Consider the following 24,711-nt stretch of genomic DNA (forward strand, 5'->3'; position numbering starts at 1 on the left):
TTACATTTCTTTTGGGGTGAGCGTTGGATACACGAAGAGGGAAGCCTACCTCATCTTTTTTTTTTTTTTTTTTTTGGCTTTTCTCATTTTGGGGTATGACTAATTTGGATTCACACTGTCAAATTCTACTTTGGGGCTAAAGCACTTCCTACCAAAGATAATTTCATGTTCAGGATTCGAACTCTAGACCAATGATTAAGGATGAAGGGGTAATAAACTTTTGATGACTGAAGTATGAAACGTACATAACGGAATTAGAATGTCCAGCTACGCATGCAAAATAGATTAATAAATTTAATCTTAATGGCTTCAATGGCGACATTTTGACTTGATTAATAGGTCTCAATTTGTCTATGTAAGAAAAGCGCATCACTTTTTGCTAAATTTTGGTGGGGGAGGGAAGGGGGGGAGAGCTTATTCTAAATCTAGAGGGGGATTAGGATTTAGGGATATAAAGGCTTTTAACATGGCCTTATTAGCTAAACAAGCTTGAAAATTGTTAATGCATTCCGATTCTTTACTTTCGAGAGTGCTTAAAAGGAAACATTTTCTCGATACCATTTTTCTTAATGTTCATCGTATCACCTTCTGGGTCTTGGATTTGGCAGAGTATATTATGGGGTCATGATTTACTAATTAAGGGCTTGAGGTGGAGAGTTTCACAAAGAAGGAATATTAATGTATGGATTGATAGAATGGTATCGGAATGTCAAATATGAACCAATTTGTATAGATATAATCTGGCAACTTTACCAGATTATGGTGGCATAGATATAATCTCTCTACTCTTAATCAAAGGTCTCAACGAAGATTGCATCCTCCTTTAATGGAACTAACGAGGCGCAAATTCAATTAGTAACCCCAATACATAAACCCAAACCGAACCAAAAAAAAAATGCTTTAAAGATCTATTCTTGACATGGTGCAGAAAAATGCTACTTCGCTCTATTCTTGAGAATCCCAATAAGGAGAGAGCTTCTATGGACTGAAGGACGAGATAGCTAGTATTCCTAACCTATTACAAAGTAAAAGAATTACTCGGAGAAAATTTTGCAAAATTGGGTTGAAGGAACAGAATCTGTGGACCTATAAATGATTGCATAATAGTGGTGATGGTTGTGATTAAGATGGCAATATGCAACAAGATGTATGATCGAGCTCTGCTCCCCCTTGCCATAAATTAATAGGAGAAACAACCCAGGAAATGAAGCAGGCATTAGAAAACGAGAGGGAAGAACTTATTGTGTCAACAAGATCAACTCCTCCTCTTCTTATGTGATTTAGATCCAGAGTGGTTTTTATTTCTTTTCTTGTCACTCTTTTCAGTCTCCGGCTTGGAATGCTTTTCTGACTTGCTTTTGTTGGATTTTACACTAATTACACCGCCAGGAACTATCTTTCCGCCACCATTCTGGAGAGCATTTTCAAAATCAGCTTCTCTGTCCACTATAGCGAATTGCTGAAATAGTTCTGGGTCCAACAAACCTTCCGTCTTCGCTTTCATCTCATCCTAGATATGACCATAGATAATTAGAGACCTGTCGAGATGGGGGAAGCTTGCAGAGACAAGAGAGAGCAAATTCAAACCTGGACTTTCTTTGCAGCATCATTGAGATCTTCATCAACAGATATAGAATGTGGTTCCATCTTAAGCTGAAAACGGAAAAAGTGCCTCTTTGATTATACTTAATTGTTCATATCTTGAGATAAACTAACACGAGAAGTGTTGGAATATTTCCTTATGTTCACAATTGACACACAGCATGATGACGTGGAGATATTGTTCACGTTTTACTTTTTCATTTGTCTTAGCCTAGGACTCTCAGGATAATGAAATATAACTCTACTTACCGCTTTAAGCCGAGATTCAGTTGAGTCAATTTCTTTTGATGTTAGATTATTTAGGTATTTGCAAAGCCTCTTCATGACTTTCATGAACAAGGACAATATCTGCTGCCTTTCCAAATTCATTTCTCCCTGTAAAATAAGAATTAAAAAGAGTAAACTCAAAACACTGGAGTTTTATTGAATGAAAATATCTAGTATTTATTTTGGATGTGATAACGGATAACTAGTGGCCTTAACAAAAATAAAAAGTGTATTTCACTGCAGGCCTGACAATACAGAATAAACTATTCAAAATAAAGACTAGCAAGCCAGCAAACCTCTATTTCAGGGATGTCTTTGTGCTGCAGACCATAGCAAAGCAAAAGGGAAGCCTGGGCATATGAAAGTGAAACTGGCAAATGCTCCAAAAAATACATGCGCGCAAGTTTTTGAGCAACATCTCGAATCTGTGAAAAAATAGCTCATGCAAATAATTAACGTGGAAATAAGTTAAAAAAACAAATGTCGGCAACTTTTGAGATATTTAAACATCGCTTGCATTAGGAAAAAACAGAAAGGTAGTTTTGTCCTCCTTAGATGTTACAGTAAATATCGGGCACTTTTGAAGGATTTGTTTCTGCCACATCTTTTATCCCTTCATGTCTTTCCCATTTTTTACTATTGGTCCTTCTAATTCTATGCATCGGATAACAATCCCCTTCTGATCTCCATACTTAAAAGAATCATTAGATATCAAATGTCTAATTATTGGATTTTATTCGCATGTATCAAATTAGAACTTCAACCTTACCTAGACACAAAACAGACAAAGTAAAGGACAATCATGCACCTGTTATTAAATTATAGAAAAATATAAGAGACATATTTCACATGTCATTTTTGGTTCAGAATTTTCTTGTGGTCAAAAGTAATAGGCCAAATGCCTAGATAGCCCCTTAAACTTGGCACGTTTTTAAATTAGACATATAAACTTACGAAGTGACCAGATAGACACCTTAACTCGTCTTAAATGTGTCTTTTAAGCACAAGAGTCCTACATGGAATACCGCGTATTGTTTTATTTATTATAGGCGTGTGAGGCTTTTTTAAAGCTGCTGAATCAGCTCTTCTAGCAGTTAAAAAATCAATAATCCAAATCTACTCTCATCTCCCTCAAATTCATCTTCACCATTATTAAAAGAAAAGCCCCAGTCCTAAAACTTTCTTCTCCCTGTTTAAACAGCACAATCTACGACTGAATACCAAGCCCTGTATTTATATTTTATCCAGCGAACTTTGTAATCTTTTGACAACAAAATGAAGCAAATAAATGCCAAAATATTATTCGGACGGTGTGAAGCTATAGACATAGTAAACAGAGCCGACTCAATAAAATGTCAAGTTCAAGCTTAGGAAGAGCTCAAACGATTTTGTAAATTTTCTTTTTACTTTTGAATCAAAAATAATACCAGGAATCTTAAAATTTTGCATTGCTCTCCCAGTTAGTCTCTACAAAAGTTTGCCAAAAGCTCTTTACTTTCAGGTCTCCATCTACCAGTTAAAGCAAAACAGAAGAAAATATATGTTTTTCCTCACTTCAAGTATCTGATAGAGAGACAAAAACAGAGAGAACAAGCAGAGAGAGCGAGACAGGGGATGACTGAAGGAGAAGGGAGAGAGACAAGAGGTATTAGAGAAGAAAATAGAATAATTGATAGCTATGACTTACATGTGAATTTACAGAAGCAAATAATAGAGATTGAAAGTAAACTTTGACTGGTTTTTACTGGAATGAAGAAGATAAAGATTAGAGCGGGGTGGGGAGGGTGAATTTTTTTTTCGTTTTTTCTTTTTAAGACACTTGTCTTTACCTTATTCGTTCTTTGACACATCATCAGCAAGTAATGGTCACACGCTTAGTTTTGCTAACTTGTGTCTTTAAGAGATACATTTCTAACGAATTAAAGAGCATGTTTGGTCACTAGTTAAGTTGGAACGTCTAACTTACAAATGGTGTCAAGGTTAAGGGGCTATCTAGGTATTTAGCCAAAGTAATATGTACCAATATGAGTTTTTCATCTATACTTGAACCATATACCAACGATATTATCAAATCATTCACCAGATCTGTCAAAAAGTGAATTCTAGTTGATTTATGATGCTTCAAATAGGAAAGATGACAACTTTAAGCTCTTTTCGGCGTTTCGAGTTGTTCCTGCATGTTTACCACAATGGTTGTCTTCTAAAGCACAAGCTCCATATGATTGTTGATATTGAAACATACATCTAGCATAATTTGATAGTAGCACCACCAGAAAGTCTTTTAGCACTACTCGATATAGCATATTTTCACTCTCATCACTAATTGAGATCTAACCAGGAGTGGTAATTAGGTTGTTTGAGTGGCTCACAGTACTCTTAGCCTTTTCCCTTTTATGACTGTTGATATAGAATGCCCATCCACTAAGTCATTTCGACAAGTAAAAACTTTATCACGAGATCTTGCATCACTACTTAATATAACATATTTCCTCACTAATCATCAACTCAAATCTTACCAAGGGGTAGTCAATAAGGCTATTTGAGTAAGCTTCAAGCCTCTTCATCTCATGAGGTTCCAGAACAAACTTCATGAAGTTTAAGAATTCACTTGAAGCAGAAGAAGCAGGGTCCTGCTCCACAAAGTTGATCTTTGGATCAAAGACACTGCAAGATTATGGCCATCATAAGCATATGTAAAGAGACATACATATTACCTAACCACCAAAATGTTCAATTTTACCTCATAGCAAGCTTGTAGTTCATCCTCCGGTAGGTAGAACTCAACAGTTCGACTAACCTTCGCTTGTATTCTGAGAATGTTATAGGCAACATCAATATATCGAAATAGCAATAGAAGACAATACTAACATTAAAGAAAAAAAGAAGAGAAAAAACTAACAGAATAAATACCAGCTACTACAAGATCTGCAGCTCGTTAGATTGACGAGAAGTGGATAGAAAGGAAGGGAGATAAGAAAGTGAGGGGGCAACAACAACAACAACCCAGTATATTCCCACTAGTGGGTCTGGGGAGGGTAGTTTGTACGCAGACCTTACCCCTACCCTGGGATAGAGAGGCTGTTTCCGATAGACCCTCGGCTCCCTCCCTCCAAGAACTCCCCACATTGCTCTTGGGGTGACTCGAACTCACAACCTCTTGGTTGGAAGTGGAGGGTGCTCACCACTAGAGAACATATGAAAAATGCTAAAGAACATATATTAGGAATTGTAGAACTTGTGTTCCTCTTTATCATGGCAAAAGATTCTTCTCATCTCCTTTAAGTTCCTTTAGATGATAAGATTTAAAAAAAACGAGAAGAACAAAATCAACTGATCACCTCGATAGTAGGGACCATAAAAGCCCCACTCATCTGATCCAGCGGCTTCAACATCATCATTTTTCAATGCCTTCAAGACCATGCATGTGTACTCGCCAGTTACGCTATTCTGATTCATCCAATCACATGTTTGATGACAATTAATCCTCAATTGCAAACATCAAAAAGAATCTAAGGAACAAAGGACTCTGAGACTTACCGGGGCATTGCCGATGAAAAATGGAGCAAATTTATGTTTTCTCCAAAAGCGGAAAAGATCCAAGGTAAGTCCAAATGAGACCCCAAGGTAATGAAGCCTTTCAGGTCGTCTTTCACGTAAAGGGACAAGCAAAGGAGGAAGATCTGTTCTCGGTCTTATATTTTCTTCCTGCAAAGAGACCTGCAAGGAAAGTAGTTTGAATCCAATAACAAAAAACAAAAAAACCGTTCTAATTCCACATAGAAGTCTTTCTAGATTTTTCAACTATTTCACTTGCCATATTACAGCAAATGGTCAATCATAAGGCCTTAACACTATATCATGCACAAGACAATGTCTGCAGACAAACCATATCAATACGAAGGAAAGGCGGATTCAATGAGAAATAGTATTAAGACAATGATATAACTTTTTGCAAGAGCCGAATGATAACAGGAAAACCAATAACCTAAAGTACAAATTGCAAAAGTTAGATCAAATAAGAATACCTTCTCTGCAGCTTCAGTTACACTGACTTGAGGAGTCTCCAAACCATTTTCCATCTCTACTTCAGATAATTGAGTCAACTGACCCTCAAAGTACCTATTAGCGTTAAATTAAGTTATTGTGCCCCGAAGATCCATGTATGAAAGATATGCAATAACTGTGACTATGTCAAAATCAACACAGATGAATTGAGCCCATTAATAAGTTGAAGAAGCGTAACATGTACTTAACTGAAAACACTTATAAAAAATGTCACATCTTTAAATCTTGCATAATTTAACTAATGTATTATATACCCGGTGAAATAATAGGAACCTAGACTAAAATCCTAAAAGCCATGATACATAGTAATAAATATGCAAATTTGCAAGTGCAAAAGGAAGCCACACTTATGCAGATTTTGCAAGTGTAAAAGGAATAAGTCAACAATTGCACAACCCTTTCATATCACCATCAACAATCAACACCAACCACCACATAAATATCACAAAGAAGCAGATTTAAAATAGTTTTATCTTGTGCATACTCTTAGGCTTGTTGCTATCTCCGATGTCCATTCAATAAGAGCAACTGGGGGCAGCCCTGATAATTCATATTCGTCTTTTAAGACGAGCTCCTACGCAAAATAAACATTCTTCTTTTCCCATGAACAATCTAATCTTGATGATTGACCAAACAAGGAAATTACTCCTTTTTTGTTGAATGGTAACAGTCAAACAAAGAAATTACTCTAAAGTCCAACATGTGGGAGAAAAAGGCTTCTTGCTATCCAAAAGCTGTGATGATAGCTTGAGGGAGAGAAAGGGTTTATGATGTTTAGAATTTTTTTTTTTTGGTTTTGGACTAAAATGACATAATCATCCATGACCTCTATCAAGTGACTTTAAGAAGGGGCAGGGGTAGTTTGGAAACAAAAAATAGGGATGGTGCTAACCTGCTAAGCTCGTGTAGTAGGTTAGAATATATATATATATATATATATATATATATAGAGAGAGAGAGAGAGAGTGTGTGTGTGTGTGTGTGTGTTGTTCTTATTTGTATATGTATAGGTATGCATAACAAGCATCAGCCTGTGGAGTAGCTTAATCTTTCACAAATTATAAAAGCCAAATGTGATTGAAGCAACCGCCGAATCATATTGAAAACCGAAAATTGTGAGAATTGCAATGAAATTTGTAGCTACCTGGTTAGGAGTTCAACGGCAGCAGAACCATATCCAAGCTGTAACACCACAGTGAGACATGGTTAGACATGCTGATAAACTTATGGAAATAAATTGTTCGATAATTTAAAAAACCTCCTTCCATGTCTGCTTTTAAACACAAACTTTCATTGTAGTAAGATATGCACACCGCCCTCATTTCGAACTTTTTTCCAATGAGATTGGGTTAGGATGACAAGATTCCTGTGATATTCCAAATCTGTCTTTTTGCAGCTTTAATTATTAGTGCTAAATTTTCTATCGCAAATCTCCCCATAAATTCTCTTTATACTACAAAATTGGTGTGAAACCTTCACCAATCTCTTCAACAATAAAAGAATGTAAAATAAATTCTTCTTTCCACATGATAGAATAGATCAACTAACAATGACAATGGGTCCAATTGGGAAGTACTTCTGTATTTGGGTAGCTATAAATATTTTGTTGCCTACTTAAAGTTTTTGAATAAGTACTATAATTATACTTTAGTTTATTCTTTAGGATGTAATTTTATGGCTCGACCAGTTTTACACGTGTTAGTGAATTTAACATTTGTAGTTTTTTTTTTGACATCATCTGACAAATACAACAATATATGCAATTTTAATAGAAATACCCCTGCCATATTTTAAGTACATGAAGCATAGTAATTAAATTACCAAGAAAGAATAAAATGAAATTCTTAAAGTTGAAAGTTATTATTGCTCTTCCAATAAATTTCGGTGAACTAATTTGTTTCTAAATCAATTATATCAAAGGATTTTGTCAATCTCTTATTATAACTTGATTAGATTACCCACAATTTCCCAATTGTGCAGCACAAATAGAGTTTGCGGGGTATGGAAATTTTATCATTTTAACCTAGCTTCATTCATTCAATCAATCAATTCCCCTTTGTTCCATGCTAATTGGGATCGTCTACGCAAATCCTTCATATCCAATACACTCCATTCAGGACCATTTCTTTCCAATACCAAACTATTTGTCTTTTAAGGCAAAATAAGGAGGCTACAGTAACATCATAAACCACGAAGGAGATCAATATTACAAAAATAAACCTAGAGAGCGGTCTCAGAAATTTTTCCTAAATTCATAGAATTGGTAAGCATTACCCTCATGGCACTCGGATGTGTAGCAATGCGTACGATGCGGGCACCTGAAAGGCTTGGGAATACATCATCAGCAAACTGCTGAGAGAACTTCCAAGGTATCTGATCTCCAAAGGGCTGGCGACCTTCCATCAGAGCTCTTTTGGCAGACTCCTGGGAAATTTGACCCTCCAGGCAGACCTGTGTGTTAAAGTTAAATTAAGACAGCTCAAAAACTCTTAGTGCTGCTTCTTTGATTCCAAGAAAATGTTAAGGTGAAATCAGAAACTCTACTATCCATATCAGAAAGGACTTATGAAATCAACCTTACATGATTGACTTATCAAAAATAAACTACTACTGCACATCAAGCCCAAGCTAGTTTTAGGTCAGCTTTATGAATCCTCATTAGGCATTTAGCTCCATTTAGACCCGTATCAATCCAATTTAAGAAAAAATGTGATCTTTGACGATGATTCAATATGCTATCTATTAAGTCAATGAGAAACAATGAAAGAAAATGCATTAATACACGCACTCCCTCCAAGAAGAGGCAGAATCAGTGACAGAGCAGAAGATGAGGATCAATAAGTGGCAAAAAGAAAAACATGATCAGCTCACATCAGGGGAAGAAAACAAAGATAACATTGTGACCAGATACAGATGAACTTTGGAACCAACTGATTTAGATGATTTACAGATTCCAAACCAAATCTACCCAGACAGAAAGAACACACATGGCCTAGTAAGAGGAATTGAGCTAAGATTTTGCCCTTCCGAGAGTTCTAGAGCTGAATAGACCACAAAACATGGACTGGAGCAGAATATACTACGCATGCAACAACACAAATTACTAACTGGATATTTTGAACATAATGATGACATATTTGAAGGCAAAACTAACCCGAGGCAATTGTAGTTGTGATTTCGCATTTTAGGACCAAAATATTACACAAATAGAAAGTCAATCATGTATCAACTACCAGGACCTTATGTAGAGGATATTCTATTTTTCTATCACTTTTTTATAAGGTAGGTAATTTTATTAATGAAAACAGTACCAAATAGGTACCAAGAGGGAGTACACAAATTGTACAAAATCTACGTCAAAACAGAATTTAGCAAGTCCAAAAGGTCGTATATGCTCAATACAAGATTTTCCTCATGCCAGCAGAGTAAATGTTGCAAACAGCTATACTTTAAAACATACATCAGTTCGTTTTCTCCTCCAAAACATCTCTTGCTCTCTATCACTAACGTAATAGCGCAAGAAAGAAGGCTGCATATAAAGATGAGGAACTACTGTAATTGTGGGCATCCTGCCAATTGAACCACCAGATAGAAGTTACTCCTTCCATCCCAATTTATGTGGGATGTTTGATTGGGCACAGAGTTTAAGAAATGAAAGACTTGAAACTTGTGTTCTAAATTGACTGGGCATAGAGTTTAAGAAATGAAAGACTTTTGAAACTTGTGTTCTAAAACATGCCACATTCATTTCTATGGCAATAAATCATCCTATTTAGGGTACAATGGGAAGTTTAAAGTTAAAAATTGTTTTTCACTATAGGAAGGTGTCGTTACTCGTACAAACTAAAAAGAAAAGAGTGTCTCATAAATTGGGGCAGAGAGAGTAAAACTGTAAACGCAAAGAAGAATTAGCTAAATATAAAAGAATACTGAAACTAATAGTAGCACAGTGATTGTCAGAAGATTTCTAACAAATGTAGCATCCCAAAGAGAACATTTGCATAGCAACTACAGACATGACCACTAACCTGGATGACACAGAGAATATCAGGAAGACGATTTTCTGACTCATCAACAGGGCCTGTGAAAACAATTAGATAGGCACTCTTGCATTCACTTAATTCAAATTTAATCTCGTGTTCTATGAGAAGCATCAACTGGTAAAATTATACCTAGTAGCACAAACAAGTGGTGAGCTGGAGCATCAGCCATCAATTGTAAATCATTTGGAGAATTTTTGTAATGAGAAGCAACATAGAGGGCCATCATTCGCTGCAATTTCAACACCAAAGGGTCACCATAAATCAAAGCTGAGCAGGCAAAAATCAGCCTAAACGGTGAAGAATACATTACTTCAAAGGCATAGGTGATTTACCTGCAAAAACAACTCGCTATCTTTATGATAAGAGAAAAGTGTGTCCCGGTTAACATAGTAGAGATCGCAATCACCCGGTTGTGGTAACCTGATTGAAAAAAAGAGAACTGTAACTGGAGATAGAACATGATTGACTTCTGCAGGAACTAGGTTAAGCCAAAGCAGATTTACCTTCTGATACTTGGGATAGCATTTGTAACATCCAAACAGAGCAATGCATTAAGCCATCGCTCAATGGTATCACCAGAAGCATATCTAATGGATTCACTCAATTCTATCTTCTTAAAAAGCCGACCTACATTTGATGGGAAAACTTAGATTTTAAACAACTAGATGAAAAACCAAGCTTTTGCAGAGACCTTGGACAATTTATCATACTACTCAATCATGGATAATCATGAGAGGCAAAGGTACACCGAGAGAAAGATTCTCATGAATGAACACAGCCCTGAAGAAAAGTAATATTTTTAACGACAAGGGTGTAGTATCAGCATTCACTTAACTAACTCCAGCTTGATTTATTATAATACTTGGGTTTACTTTAGAACATCCAGTCATAGAAAACGTTCCATTATTTAAATTTCGCAAGTGGATCTGCAAGAACTTTGGAGTTTGAATATTTCAAAAGCATGTATTATAAGTGTTTATTTTGAAAGACTCCATCCTTATTCACCATAATACTTGGTTTTACTTGCAAATCCAGTCATAGAAAAATTCCCCAAGATCTAATTTAACAACCAAAAGTGCATTGCCAAGGCACAAATTAAGGCATGAATTAAGATAAGAATTAAGAAGGCCTATGTTTTTCAACAAATACAATCACAATTCCAGATGTATCTCCTGCCTTTTAGTAACTATAAGGAGCTTCCAACCCAATGTATGCGCTCTCTCATCTCAGTTTTCTTTGCTTTCCTAGTTCCTCCTGATACAATTATATTTCAGACCACATGGACTCTACACACCTCAAGCGATCAACTACAGAAAGTGGGCTGAAAATACCTGAAAGTGCACTATCTGTGCTTTTGGACTTCTGACTTTGCTCCTCTAGTTGCTGCAGCAACTTCAATGATAAGGATCTTCCAGTGCCTTCATAGCTTTAAGAAGATAACAAGAATAGAATGATTATCAGCTCTGTTAACCCCAGGGTAAACACACAAGACTCTGTAGAAATAATTCTTCTGTCATATAAGTAAGAACAAAACTTCAAGAAGCAACATATATTGTCAAATGAGTGGATAGGTTCTTTGGAGAGAATAAAAATACTAGATGGAATCTAAGCAGAACACTGTCTCATACCCATTGACAGTTGATGCAAGGAAGACGAGGTAAGGACCAAGCAAAGATTTGACGACAGGTAATGGAATAGCTGCTGCTTCATCAACCACCAACAATTCCACTTGTGATAGCTTTTCATGCTCATGTGGTAGTATATACTGACATTGCATAAATGATGTCGAGAACATCAGAAACTCAAAAAAAGAAATAGTAATTGCATTAGACATGATAAAGCACATCAATGATCATATACTTGCAAGAAGTTTTTGCAAAGAATGAACAGTATGGGTGTAAAAGATATGTTTGTAAGAAGAGGAACCAATATATTGACAACCTTTTAAGAGAACAGAGAAGCACAAGAGATGGAGCAATACAAGAAATCTATCCAGCATACAGACACCAAGCGGAACTAAATTGAAGCAAATTTTCAAAATGCCTTCTAATGTTCAGGGACAAAGGGAACAGAAGGTGCAGAAAGTGAAGGAGAAAGAAATTGATTTCAGATTCCAGGATTATTCACTGCAAGAATGAGCTTGGAAAATGGAAGGAGCCATTATCACGAATAAACTCCTCATCAATATTACTGACCTGAATTGTCTGTCTGTGCTGCTTATAGATGTTGATCCTCACGGTAGCTTTTTTAAACTCTGGGTTATTGCTTTTCACAATATCATAATCAAGGTGTTCCTGTAAGAAAGAAGCATATTGAGTTACAATCTCTATGAAACCTATCTCACCAACTATATATGAGACGCGAAAAATCCCTTACACGAGAACTTCAAGAAAATTTTAAACCATGCTTATGTTTCTACACATATTTCAGCAGGGGAAGCATTTTCTCACTTAAAAATACTTGAAGGGCCAAATGGCCGACTCAAAGGAGAAAAAACATCCCTGGGAAAGATCGATTTCATTGAGAATATGCAAATCGACCCTGCTCAAACAGATATATTTGCATCCTACCTTGTACTCGAGCATGTCGAAACCCTTGCAGACAAAGGCAAACAGAGTTTTCAGATTTTCAGGACTAGGCGCTGTTACAAATATATTAGAATACCTGTAACAGCAAACTATAGAAGTTAGTAAAGCACAAAGTAGGATCACATAGAGGAAAGGATATTGAAACCCAAACAGCCAAACCAGATTTACCCTGCGGCAACAGCCCCTGCAATTGCCAACCCAAGAGCAGCTGACTTGCCCCGGCCACGAGCAGCAAGCAGAGCAACAGTGCTTCGGAGCGTCTTATCCAGAATAGCGTCAAGAAACGTGATCACTGCTTTTCCCTATTTCATATTGTTGGATTAATAGCATCATGCAGTGGCAGGACAAAAAATTAAAATTGCAGTGGACCCACAACTGCTATTTATGGTGAACTCAGTATTATAAGTTAAATATTTTGATCTACATCAGCACTTGAATCCATCCATTTAAGCTAGTAAAAATAGTTTTTTAAAATTTAGTATCAGATTCAAATTACAATTAGAAAAAACTAAGATGTATTTAATGAAAGCACGGAAGAATAGGCAACTATTTTTTATGAAAGGGAAAAGCAAGAGCTTTAGCATACAATAATTGCAGGAATGAGGATTTAACATGCTAGTTAAGCCGTAACAAAAAATCCTAACTAACTTCAAGATCAAGCCGACATGTGATATTTCTTTATCAGCAAGTCACATTCGTTTACTTAGCAAGTGATGCTCTGCTCTATTTATAATAGTTGATTAAATTAAATTATCAATGATTTAATTTAATTAACTGATATTTGTAATCTTAACATGGGGAGTTACACAAGTGTTGATGAATTTCGAAATTCATATTGAGGAGTTCAATTATAGTTTTTTAGTAGAATAAACTGTGATTAATTATAGTAGGATTTAATTCACTTCAAATTTCTAATTAATATTATAATTGGTAGCCTCTTATTATTTTGTGGTCCATGCCATGCCTAGTAAAATTAACAGACTTGGGAAGAAAGTTACTTGGGAGAAAAGTTCTCTACTCGGCCTAGGATTCTACAACCCTAGTAGACTTGTACACGTTTGTAGCTTAATTTTGTGTGCTACAAATAGAGCACTAGTTTCCCCCAAAAACTTACTCTTTAGAGTAGCAATACTTGCTCACACAAGTATTCCCTTTAAGGCTAACTAGGATCATTGCAGAAGATTGCAGTCATGGATCCCTGCCCTTTGAACGAGTTGTGCACCAGTTTCGAGAGGTTAGTGTTTTTAATCTCGGTTATTAATTCATTATCTAGATTACATGTACGTGATACCTGCGTTCATGCTTGCTTTCGTTGCACATGTTCTAACAATAACTATAATTATTAATGAATATTTTTACCTCAATATATTTCTTTGGTGTAAATACTAGGTGAGTGTAAAATAGATTTGTCCTAATTACTACTCCTACATTACTTGATTGTGATAGAATGCACGGTTAATAAAATAATTAAGAAGATTATAGTTTTCTTAGAAAAAAATTACTATATGCAGTTAAAATATGTATCTTAACAGCTTATTGAAATGTCTGCTGAAATTAATGGTTATTCAACAGATCTACTATCATAAATTTGTATTTCAGAATTAGTTAGATGCATATCTCTCTACGGTAACATCTTATCCAATTGCTCAACAGGGAAATATCATATGTTCCTAATTCCTTAGGTTCTTAATGTTAGGTACAATTAGGGTTCGTTTGGTAGGATTTATATAAAGACAGAACTGCTCTTTCAAAATTACCTTTTGCAAATCCTTCCCAACATTTTTGGAGGGTAATTTTGTAAACGAATATTTTTTTTTAAAAAGAATTATATAGTGCAAGTTATATTTAATACACTAAATCAAAGAATCAATAAGAAATAATTCTACCATAACTACTTTCAGCATTACGAATACACCATGTTAGTACAATTCTTATACATCCTACCAAACGAACCCTTATATGTGTGCTAATAGTATTTATGATTCTATTTATACTTGGCCAGCGTTGATATGGCTAGGTATTTTTTCCGAACACTTGCTAAACTTGATCTAAAATTAACAAGGCCTTAAGCCAAAATTTGTTATAGTGAGGTACATAACTCTAAAGCCCTTTGGTTGGAGGGATTAAGTGGGTTGTATTCTGGTATTGAGATTAAATCTATCATGTGTTTAGTTGAAGGTATTCGCTAAAATCAGAATAACCTTTATATTACAATCATAGGTTTATGTGATGACCCGATAGGTCATTTTGAGTATTAGCCCTAATTCCGTGTTCTGAGACCTCTGTTAGCTTCGTTTGATGTTTCTTGCTTTGCGTGCGTGATCCGTGACACTATTTGAAAAGCTTTTATGTAAAAAATTGAAGAAAACATGATTTTTAGCTTTAAAAACAATATGAGTTGACCACGGTCAACATTTAGTGAAAACGACCTATGATCGGTATTTTGACGATTCTGAAAAAAACTAGGAAAAGAATTATTCAAACAAAGAAAAGAAAATGATCAAGCACCAATAATGATTAAGAGCCCGTTTGGAAGGACACCTTGTAAAGTAATTATATTGTATAATAATCACACAGATCTGTTTGTTTGTCATAACATAACTACAACGTAATGTTTGGTTGCACAATTGTAATTACATAGTTAGATCTATTTAAATTTTAAATTAAATTTTATTATCAACAACATACCCAGTATATTCTCACATGTGAGGCCTAGGGAGGGTAGTGTGTACGCAAACCTTACCCCTACCCAGTGAAGGTAGAGAGGTTGTTTACATAGTTAGATCTATTTAAATTTTAAAATTAAATTTAATTATCAACAACAACAACAACATACCCAGTATATTCCCACATGTGCAGTCTGGGGAGAGTAGTGTGTACGCAGACCTTACCCCTACACAGTGAAGATAGAGGTTGTTTCCAATAGACCATTGGCTCAGAAAGGTAGGGATGAGAAGAAGCATAGGGAGAAAAGAAGAAGAAAAAGAAAGAAGGAGAGGGGAGGGGGGAGAAAAGAATAAGTAGTACCAAAATAGTAAAAACAGGAGAATATGATAATTGAAACAAACTAAACAACATGATTTAATATAGATATGAGAGATAGGAAAGTACAAGCGAGCTACTAGTACTACTGGTAAAAAATGAGGAAACTCTCAGCTACCTACTAACCGTGTACCCTAATCCTCGACCTCCACACCCTAATCATCTCTCCCCAGTACTTCTTAGGTCTGTCTCGACCTGTTCTCAAACCCACCAGGGTCAACCTCTCACACCTCCTAACAGGAACGTCAATGCTTCTCCTCTCAGTGTTTAGAAAAGCGATCGCTTCGTCGCTTTAAGCGCGAAGCGACACGACGCGAAGCGACACGACGCGACCCAGTGTCGCTTCTAGCTGCCTGAGGCGACTTGACCGAGGGAAGCGCACGCTTCAATGGAGGAAGCGACGAAACGAGGAAAGCGATGAAGCGATGAAGCGATCGCTTCTGTTAAAAAAGCGCAGAGGGCCCTTTTTAAAAGAAAAAAACTTTGGGTCTGTTTTTTTATTATACAAAACAGACCCTAAATCGACAAAAACTGACCATTTCTTCTTCTTTCTTCTTCGATCGACGTCGACCAAAGCTAGGGTTCAACTTCATCGTCATTGCTGACCAGTCCAGGTAATTTTCTTCTTCTCTTTTTTTTTTCCTTCTTTCTTCCTTCTTCTTCTTCGTTTATCTCTGACAGTCCAGTTTGCACACTGTTGACTGTTCAGACTTCAGCGTCTTCTTCTTCTTCCTTTTATCTCTAACCCGTCCAGATTATGTTTTTCCCCCCTTTTATTCTTCTTATTTATTAATTTTAATATGTATTATTTAGTTTATAAAATTAATTATTATTTATATATGTTATATTTTTCAGTTTATTTGATTTTTTTAATGTATATTTCAGTATATAAAATTAATTATTATATATATGTTATATTTTTAGTTTATTTGATTAATTTTATATGTATTTCATTTTAGAAAATTATATATGTTATATTTTAGTTTATTTGATTTTTTTAATGTGTATTTCGGTTTATAAAATTAATCATTATATATATTATATGTATTTTCAGTTTATTTGATTATGTATTTTCTTATATCTTAATAGGGATTTCAAAATGTCTCAAAGATCGAAAGATAAAGACCCGGCTTGGCGATATGGCGATAGAGTTAATGAGAAGAATACAAATGTTGTATGCAAGTTTTGTAACAAGATTACAACGGGTGGAATTTATCGCTTTAAATTCCATCTTATTGGTGGCAATAGAAACGTCACAAGTTGTCCGAAATGCCCACCGGAGGTGAGGGATGAAATAAAGAATTTTGTTGAGAAGAAGGAGCAAAAAAATCAAATGAGGTCATCAACCATTGATGACCAATCTTGATGATGATGATGATATTGAAGAATTGTCACTTCCAACAAAACGGGGAAGAGATGCAATCTCTTCAAGCCATGGATCGACGGGTACGAGTAGGACTAAAGGTCCTATAGATTGCTATTTCCCAAAGAAGCCGGAAGGAAAGAGCGGTGGAAAAGATGTACAAAAAATTGCTAAGGACATTTTGAGGGATCGTGCAGTTAGAACTTTTGCACGATGAGTCTATGATGTTGGGCTCCCCTTCAATTGTGTCAACTATACTGACACTTTTGGAGACTTTATTGAGGCCGTTGGTCAATACGGATCTGGAATGAAGCCTCCCACTTATCATGAAATCAGAGGTCCTTATCTAAATAAGGAAGTGGAGAAGACTAATAAAATTATGAAGGAACATAAAGTTGCGTAGAACAAGTATGGTTGCTCCATTATGATGGATAAGTGGACGGCAAGAACTGGGAAAATGATTATTAATGTGTTGGTGAATTCTCCCAAAGGAAGTTTGCTTCTTGAGTCAATTAATGCTAGCGAGTCATCCACTGACCACATTAAAATGTTCACCTTGTTTCAGAACACCATTGAAAAGATTGGCCCAAGCAAAGTTGTTCAAGTGGTCACTGATAATGCGAGTGAAAATGTGAAAGCGGGTGGCATGGTGGAAGGAGCGTACAAAAATGTCTAGTGGACTCCATGTGCGGCTCATTGTATCAACTTAATATTCGGGGACATTTTCAAGGAAAGCCCCTTCTCTACAGTTTTTGGCCAGGGTGTTAGGGTACATTCTTATATTTCTCAGCGGCCCTTGTTATTGAATATGATGAGAAGATTCACCAGACAAAAATATTTGGTGAAACCGGGCAAGACAAGGTTCGCCACTGCTTTCTTGACTTTGCATAGTATCCACTTGCAAAAATCCAATTTGAGAAAGTTGTTCACTTTAGAGGAATAGAGCAAGAGTAAATTTGCAAAGGAAAGTGCGGGGAAAGATTTTGCACGCATTATTCTTTCTTATTCTTTTTGGAATAATGTCCTTCATGCTCTTAAAATTGGTGGCCCTTTGGTTAAAGTACTCCGTTTGGTGGATGGGAGCAAAAACCACCAATGGGCTACCTCTATGAAGCTATGGATAGGGCCAAGGAGGCTATTCAAGCATCATTCACTGATGAGCAGAAATATGCAAAGGTCTTTCAGATAATTGATGCAAGATGGAGTGAGCAACTTCATAGACCCTTGCATGCAGCTGGACTTATTCTGAACCCGTCACTCTTTTATGATCAGCATGAGAATAATTCATTGGCTAGAGAAGAGTGGACAAGATTCCATGAGGTTGTTATCAAGTTGACCCCAGATGAAGGCTTGCAAGAAAAGATAGTAGATCAACTTGCTATTTACAAGGCAGTTGAGGGACTTTTTAAGCTCTGACTTGCTATTAAACAAAGAAAGACGAAGTCGCCAGGTGACCAAGTGCTTCTATATTTTATAGCTCTAACTTTAATATTTTTTTTATACTTATTAACTCTTGAATATTTTTTTTCACTTCTATAGTTAAGTGGTGGGACCAATATGGTGTAGAGACTCCGGATTTACAAACTTTCGCCATCAGAGTTCTAAGTTTAACCTGTAGCTCATCCGGATGTGAAAGGAACTGCAGCGTTTTTGAACACGTGAGAAATAAAAAGAATTATTTCGTGTTTTGAGATAAAGTAAATTATATCTCAATTGTCCCAACTCCTACTAATTAGTTGACACATCTTGTTTGTAGATTCATACAAAGAAGAGGAATCGACTAACCTTGAAGCGCCTCCATAATCTTGTGTTCATAAAATACAATAGAGCATTGAGGCGTCGCTACAACCACCGCAATCTAATTGATCCAATTCTTTTGGACAATATTGATGAGGCTAATGAGTGGCTAACCGGAGTCCCCGAAAATTGTAAAGATGAAGAAGTATTTGAAGGCGACTCTAATTTCACTTGGGGTGATTGTTGCGGTTGCTAGTGGAGTTGGGGAGAATCCTTATGGTTTAAGGGGGAATACTTCAAGTGCAAGCTCGATTAGGAAGGGAAAAAGTGTGGCTACTACAAGTCGATCCCTATCCCTAATTGATGAAGATGAAAGTGATCATGAAGAGGAAGAGGAGGGGGAAGAAGAAGATGACGAGCAATATGAAGATAATAGAGGAATTCAAGATTTTGACAATCTTGAAGAAGAACAAGAAGAGTAGAAGAATAAGATGTTGATTCTAGTAATTTAGTAGCTTTGATTTTGCTTGTCCTATGGTTTGTGGAGGATTTGGTGGTACCTACTTTTACTTTTAAATTTTTAAATTGAACTTTTTGATTATTTATAATTTTATATTGTGTCTTTGCAAGGTTTACATTATGTTTTTTAAGAATTGCGCTTCACTTTAATAAAGCGTGCGCTTCGCTTTTGAAGCGAGGCGAGCCCTTGTCGCTTTTTTGCGCTTCTCGCTCTTAAAAACACTGTCTCCTCTTAACATGCCCGAACCATCCCAGCCTCGACTCTCGCATAAATTTATTTTTTTTCATATGAACAAGTAAATAAACATTAGTGTTTGACAAGTAGGTGTCTACATAAGAAATATTAGGTAATCATATGGATTATGTGGAAAGAGAAATAGGAGAGCTTTTGAAGGGGTGGAACAAGACTTTGTAAAATTGCAAAGTAGTCTTTACTTTTTAGTTTCTTTTTGGTGTACTCATGAGGTCCCTACTTGTATAGAGGATTGGGTCTCCTTTGTTGAGAACGATATTTTGGTGCAAGTTCTCTTCTTTTGGTATACAACGTGCATACGGGGTTTCCCCAATTGTTAATAAAACTACTTACCTTATAAAAAATCCATATCATTTCTTGAAAATATAGTATTAAATAATTACAGATTTGTAACTAATATTGTAAAAGATAATTGGAAGCTCCAAAATACATGATATTTCAATTTCAATTCATTAGTAAAAGTTCCAATTAAGAATTTGAATTGTTTACTAATTCATGTGAATATAGTATTAAGTTCATGCTTCGTTGCATTTTTTCAAATAACAAAAGATAAGAATTTATGAGTTTAGAAAGTATATTTTGTAGTAAATATTTATATTAATTTAAAGATAATTCAAAAGGGAAAAAAAAAAAGCACAAGGCTAAGACCTCATTAAACAATGAACCCAGCTTTAATGGAATCTTAATATAGTTCAGTTTGTTGAGAACTCAGGAGACATGACTTCAAGAAATTAGAATAATAGTAGTTCAATTAAGCAAAATGAAGAAAATAAAGAAAAATAAATAAGGAAGAAAGCAATGAGAAGTTACAAAGTTACATGGAAGCACTAGAAGAAAGGTTGAGAAATGAGAAGAAAAGAAATGGGTTGAGAAATAATGTAAAAAGAATAATTTATTTATTTTTTTAAAAATTAAAATTTAAAATGTTACCTTGTTACAAGCAATTCTCACCTCCCTGAGAATTGAAGAATGTAATTGCTCCCTCTTAATTACACCCAATTACATGTTGATCAAGTAATTACTTAAGAAAAGGACAGAATGTCCACTGTAAATATTCAATTTCACCAGGTATTAAATCATTATCCCCTGTTAATCCTGTGTTCTATACAACAATTCAGTTATAACGCTATCTTGCACGCGAGTAACACTTTATCCTGGGGGTTAGTTCCAAGTAGACTATTAATTAGCTACGCATGACATACTCAGAGAACAATTGAGAAACAAATGCCAATTCTCACAGCTCAAGCACAGTAACTAACCTGGTCCAAGGTACAGCATTTCCGAATAAGAGGACCAACAGGGAAGTCTTCATTCAATTGTTCTTTTAAATTCCTTAACTCCCTTTCTGCTTCCGAAAGCCCCTCAGAATCCTTCATCAAAGTAAATCAACGAAAGAATTATGAATGCTTAATCAAGAGATTATCAAAGATAGTTTACCCTGTACTAAAAGCGACTCCAGAAAGAGTAATTTTTTCGCAGTTCAACATCTGATATGGTGTAATTATATGTGAGAACCATAATTTATATGGACTATCATCTGAATCAGTGCATATCATCTAAGATAAAGAAATCAGTAAACAGAACAATCACGACCATACTGATCCAGGGAGAAGTTTACCTCTTGAACTGGAACAGCAGTAATACTCTTCATGTGGGAGGAGATAGGTAAAATATTTAGTTCATCATCCATGACAATACAGGATTCACATGATGCAAGGGAGAGTATAAATCGCTCATTAAAGCGAGGGGTAGCCTGTGAATGGGATTCTGTACGAAACCTGTCATGAACATCCTGCATTTTCACAAACCTTATGAGTATTAAGATTAAACACGCATAGAAAATCAATTAGCAATCTGAAAGCTAGTAGTAGCTTCTTCATTCAAATACTCTTCTTTTTGTTTGTGTATGTGTGTGTGAGATCAGTTGAAATCTTATTTAACAAACAAAAGAGCAAGAAAGAAAAAACAAATAAGAAGTAAGAAGGGAAGAGACATCATTAATCTAATATTTATTCAAAGTTTTCCAGCCCAGAAAGCAGAGCAGTTGGGATTGGAGCTTACCATGACCATGGTGCAGAGGCTCTTAAGAGAGGACAAAGTGCGAATCAACAATACAATTAGCCCACCACCCTCAACTGTCTCTATTGTTCTCGCAAGAAGATTGGGTGTCAAAGCCTCGAAATCCTAGAACATCATAGGGGAAAAGAAATGAAATTTTCCAGAAGATCACAATCACATAGAGGCCTTGAAAGAGGAAATAGGTAGTCGATCTGCTTCAAATATTTTATGGAAATTTAAAACCTCTCATTTACCTGCAATATACACATGCCAAAAGTGTTTCCTAGAATTCTTTCTGAATCTCTATACAAGCAATAGCTGACGCCTCCAGTTTCAACAAAAAGTTCAAAAGGCTCTACTTTTTCAGGGTCCAGTAATCCCCTCTGCATATATTTTTTCACTTGCTTCTTTCTCTTTTGCTTGTGACTGCAAGAAGATGTTTGACTCTATCATTGATGACAAACTGTCTAAATGACTAATAACATCCACTGAAAAACTGAGGCGAACACTTCTTTTCCTAGAAAACGTTGGAAACAAGCTGCTACAAAACTACTGAACAGGGGTAAAAATACGATAAGTAGATACATAATTTTGAGTGTGATCAGACAACCAAAAAACAAACAATGACAGAAGAAGAAAACTTTACGACAACTTTTTCGTAGGCGTTCACTTGCATCACATTATCTTCAATCAACCTCCACCCGAGAAGGTGTGGTATCAAGGTTCGGTTTATTTGGAAAAGAGGTCAATCGTAGGGGAGACCATTCGAATGGTTGAATTGATGACTTCGCTTCGATCTCTTCGACTGAACCTAAAGGAGACTTCATCATTCAACTTTAGCTTCTGAAGGAGGAATCATGTTACTTGGAATTTCAGAAAGTGAATCCTCTGAAGATAATAAGATGCTTACGAGTCCTCCTAATATGGAAGAAGTTCAAAAGGCAGCCACAAAGGGATAGGTTTGAATGTTGATATGTACAGTCTTTCAACTGACCTTTCCAAACCATGCTTCTCAATCAAGCTAGAAAAAGACCAAGCAAGTGTTGTCCTAATGAAATGGCATTGTCACCGCACAGCAAGCAAAGGATTGGGGATTCAACGGTATAATGTTATGAGGTTCTGGGGTATGCTGGGATTTGTGAAAAGCAGCACCTTACGATGTTCATGACCAATTGGATCCTGACATACCAGTAAGTACCAGAGGAGATCGCTATGATCGTTACTATATTCGTATCGAAGAGATGCGACAAGGTGTTCGGATCATTGTGCAATGTCTTAATCAAAACAACCTATTTTCTGTCAGTCAAGCTCACAAGATAATCAACCCAATATAATAACCTCTAAAAAACAATGACCTAGCATTCGTTCCACTCACCTGCAATTTGCCAGTAAATTTACGCCATATATATAGCTAAAACTAATTTTTTACACAACAAATAGAGTGACTAAAGTTTTAATATTCAAAATAGAATTTTACATTTCTTCCCTAACATCTAACTGAGGAAGTGATTTCCTACACCCACTTTTAATTTGAATAGAAACAAATGACTCTACAAAGATCTCCTCTGTTTAATTTACAAATCCCTGTTTTTGTTGATGTCCTGTAGAAAAGGTCATATAACTAAAAGGCGGAATATATCTTAAGACACTCGAACTCAGGATCGTTCAAACTGAGCACCTGAACACATGATAAAGTGTTCTTATTAGACACTCATTGGGGAGAGTTTGGCAAATGGCTCTTGGTTTTCTTCTTTTAACAGAGCGCGTTTTTTATTTAACGAAGCAGGAGTTTGTTTTTAGTTGATTTGAGTTTTATTTTTTAACTGACCTATCTTGTTTTTGTTATTACAGCAAAAGCTTATATATGATGTGTATAATTAAAGGAGATGGCACACTTTAAGTAGTTAAGTTATCCACATAATGGGAATTTGAGAACACACGCATAAGCTTTTCCAAAATTTGACCTGGAAGTGTCTAATAGGAACACGTTATCATGTATTCAGGTGCCAATTGGAACATGTCTTAGTTCGACAAGTTTAATGGGGTGTCGATGTATTCCACCTCACTAAAATAACATTTGTAATGGACTATAAAACCAGATCTCCCAATCCATATACCAACAAATAACTATACAGAATAACTGCTACATCAAAGTCAAGAATTTTGGTGAAGCAGCTTCATTGATCTTTTTCAAAGTTTCATTGTATCGAATAAAATCCACGGTAGCTAATTTGAGTTTCCGTTACAAGATTTAATCTAACTTCCCCATGGAATTAACCAATTCATATTTCATACAGAGGACAAAACTTAACAAGAACAGATTATATCCACTATGGAAAAAGTAAAAAAAGCAAAATTGGAGTAAGTAGCGAACCTGCTAAGTTCAAGTTTGTCCTTATAACACCAAAGCACAGTAGGCCGTGACCTCACTACAGCTTTGCTCAACATGTAATGCAAATTAACAATCTGTTTTACAAAATAAATAGAAGTGAAGAATTAGAAACAAGTTCAATTTTTTTCACAAAATTTACAGAGATATAATAAAAGAGGAATTGGTAAGTGCCTGGTCACGGGATTTGTCACCGATAATGACAAACATAGAACGGTGACGATTTCTAACTCCATTTTCTATTAGGGTTCTTATGCGTTCATCCACTTTCTTCCTCATTTTTTCTTTTGCTTAGGGTTTTATCTTCAAGCTCAACTGTTGTAATATTTTTTATGACTGCCTCTGTTTCTGTATGTTCTGGTCTTACGTTCTTGTACTAGGGTTTAGAGAGGGTTTATTGAACGTAAGAAGAGGATGACCGGCCCGACCGGATTTAATTCTGTGCAATATTGTAACTTTCAGTATTCTATATAGGGTGAAAATCATTTTTCGTCCCTCAAGTTTGCCTTAAAATTAAACACGTCCCCCTTAGTTTAAAACAATAGCATTTTCAACTTCCGGTCAGTGATTACCTGAGGGGTCAAATGTTATTTTATTTAATAGGGTGCTCTAATTAATCATAAACAATATTTTACAATTTTTCTTCTGATGATGTTCTGCCTGCAATTGATTATTGATGCATTTCTTTTATGAGCAAATATCTAATTTCAAGGAATTAATTAGTTAACCAAAAAAAAAAGACAATCTGTCATCTCCGGTCCATGAATAGTACAAAATGTGAAGCA

The 24,711-nt window shown here is 35.7% G+C and overlaps 1 protein-coding gene across 1 annotated transcript; it reads right to left on the reverse strand.

Annotated features, from left to right (window-relative positions):
- Window positions 1–704: 704 nt before the first annotated feature.
- Window positions 705–24,367, reverse strand: LOC107820382 (RNA cytidine acetyltransferase 1). Its single transcript, XM_075228308.1, has 26 exons — window positions 24,101–24,367; window positions 23,912–24,003; window positions 21,792–21,963; window positions 21,541–21,663; window positions 21,098–21,271; window positions 20,739–20,849; window positions 12,734–12,867; window positions 12,548–12,641; window positions 12,173–12,271; window positions 11,606–11,742; window positions 11,309–11,403; window positions 10,481–10,604; window positions 10,310–10,397; window positions 10,107–10,206; window positions 9,963–10,015; window positions 8,209–8,385; window positions 7,079–7,116; window positions 5,895–5,988; window positions 5,407–5,586; window positions 5,208–5,316; window positions 4,610–4,679; window positions 4,386–4,533; window positions 2,166–2,294; window positions 1,852–1,977; window positions 1,588–1,653; window positions 705–1,510 (listed from the first exon to the last, which is right to left on the reverse strand). The coding sequence occupies exons 1-26, from the start codon at window positions 24,203–24,205 to the stop codon at window positions 1,256–1,258; spliced, it is 3,093 nt and encodes a 1,030-aa protein (XP_075084409.1). The 5' UTR covers window positions 24,206–24,367; the 3' UTR covers window positions 705–1,255.
- Between the last annotated feature and the right edge of the window lie 344 nt (window positions 24,368–24,711).

This window comes from Nicotiana tabacum, chromosome 13 (genome assembly GCF_000715075.1).
Source record: "Nicotiana tabacum cultivar K326 chromosome 13, ASM71507v2, whole genome shotgun sequence".
In the NCBI taxonomy this organism is placed as follows: domain Eukaryota; kingdom Viridiplantae; phylum Streptophyta; class Magnoliopsida; order Solanales; family Solanaceae; genus Nicotiana; species Nicotiana tabacum.

Excerpts from the sequence above, each read along its gene's own strand:
- LOC107820382 (XM_075228308.1), bottom strand. The coding sequence starts at position 24,205 with ATGAGGAAGAAAGTGGATGAACGCATAAGAACCCTAATAGAAAATGGA. Across the intron at positions 24,004-24,100 it reads GTGACAAATCCCGTGACCAG|ATTGTTAATTTGCATTACAT; the intron begins GCACTTACCAAT and ends TTTGTAAAACAG. Across the intron at positions 21,272-21,540 it reads GCCTCTGCACCATGGTCATG|GATGTTCATGACAGGTTTCG; the intron begins GTAAGCTCCAAT and ends GTGAAAATGCAG.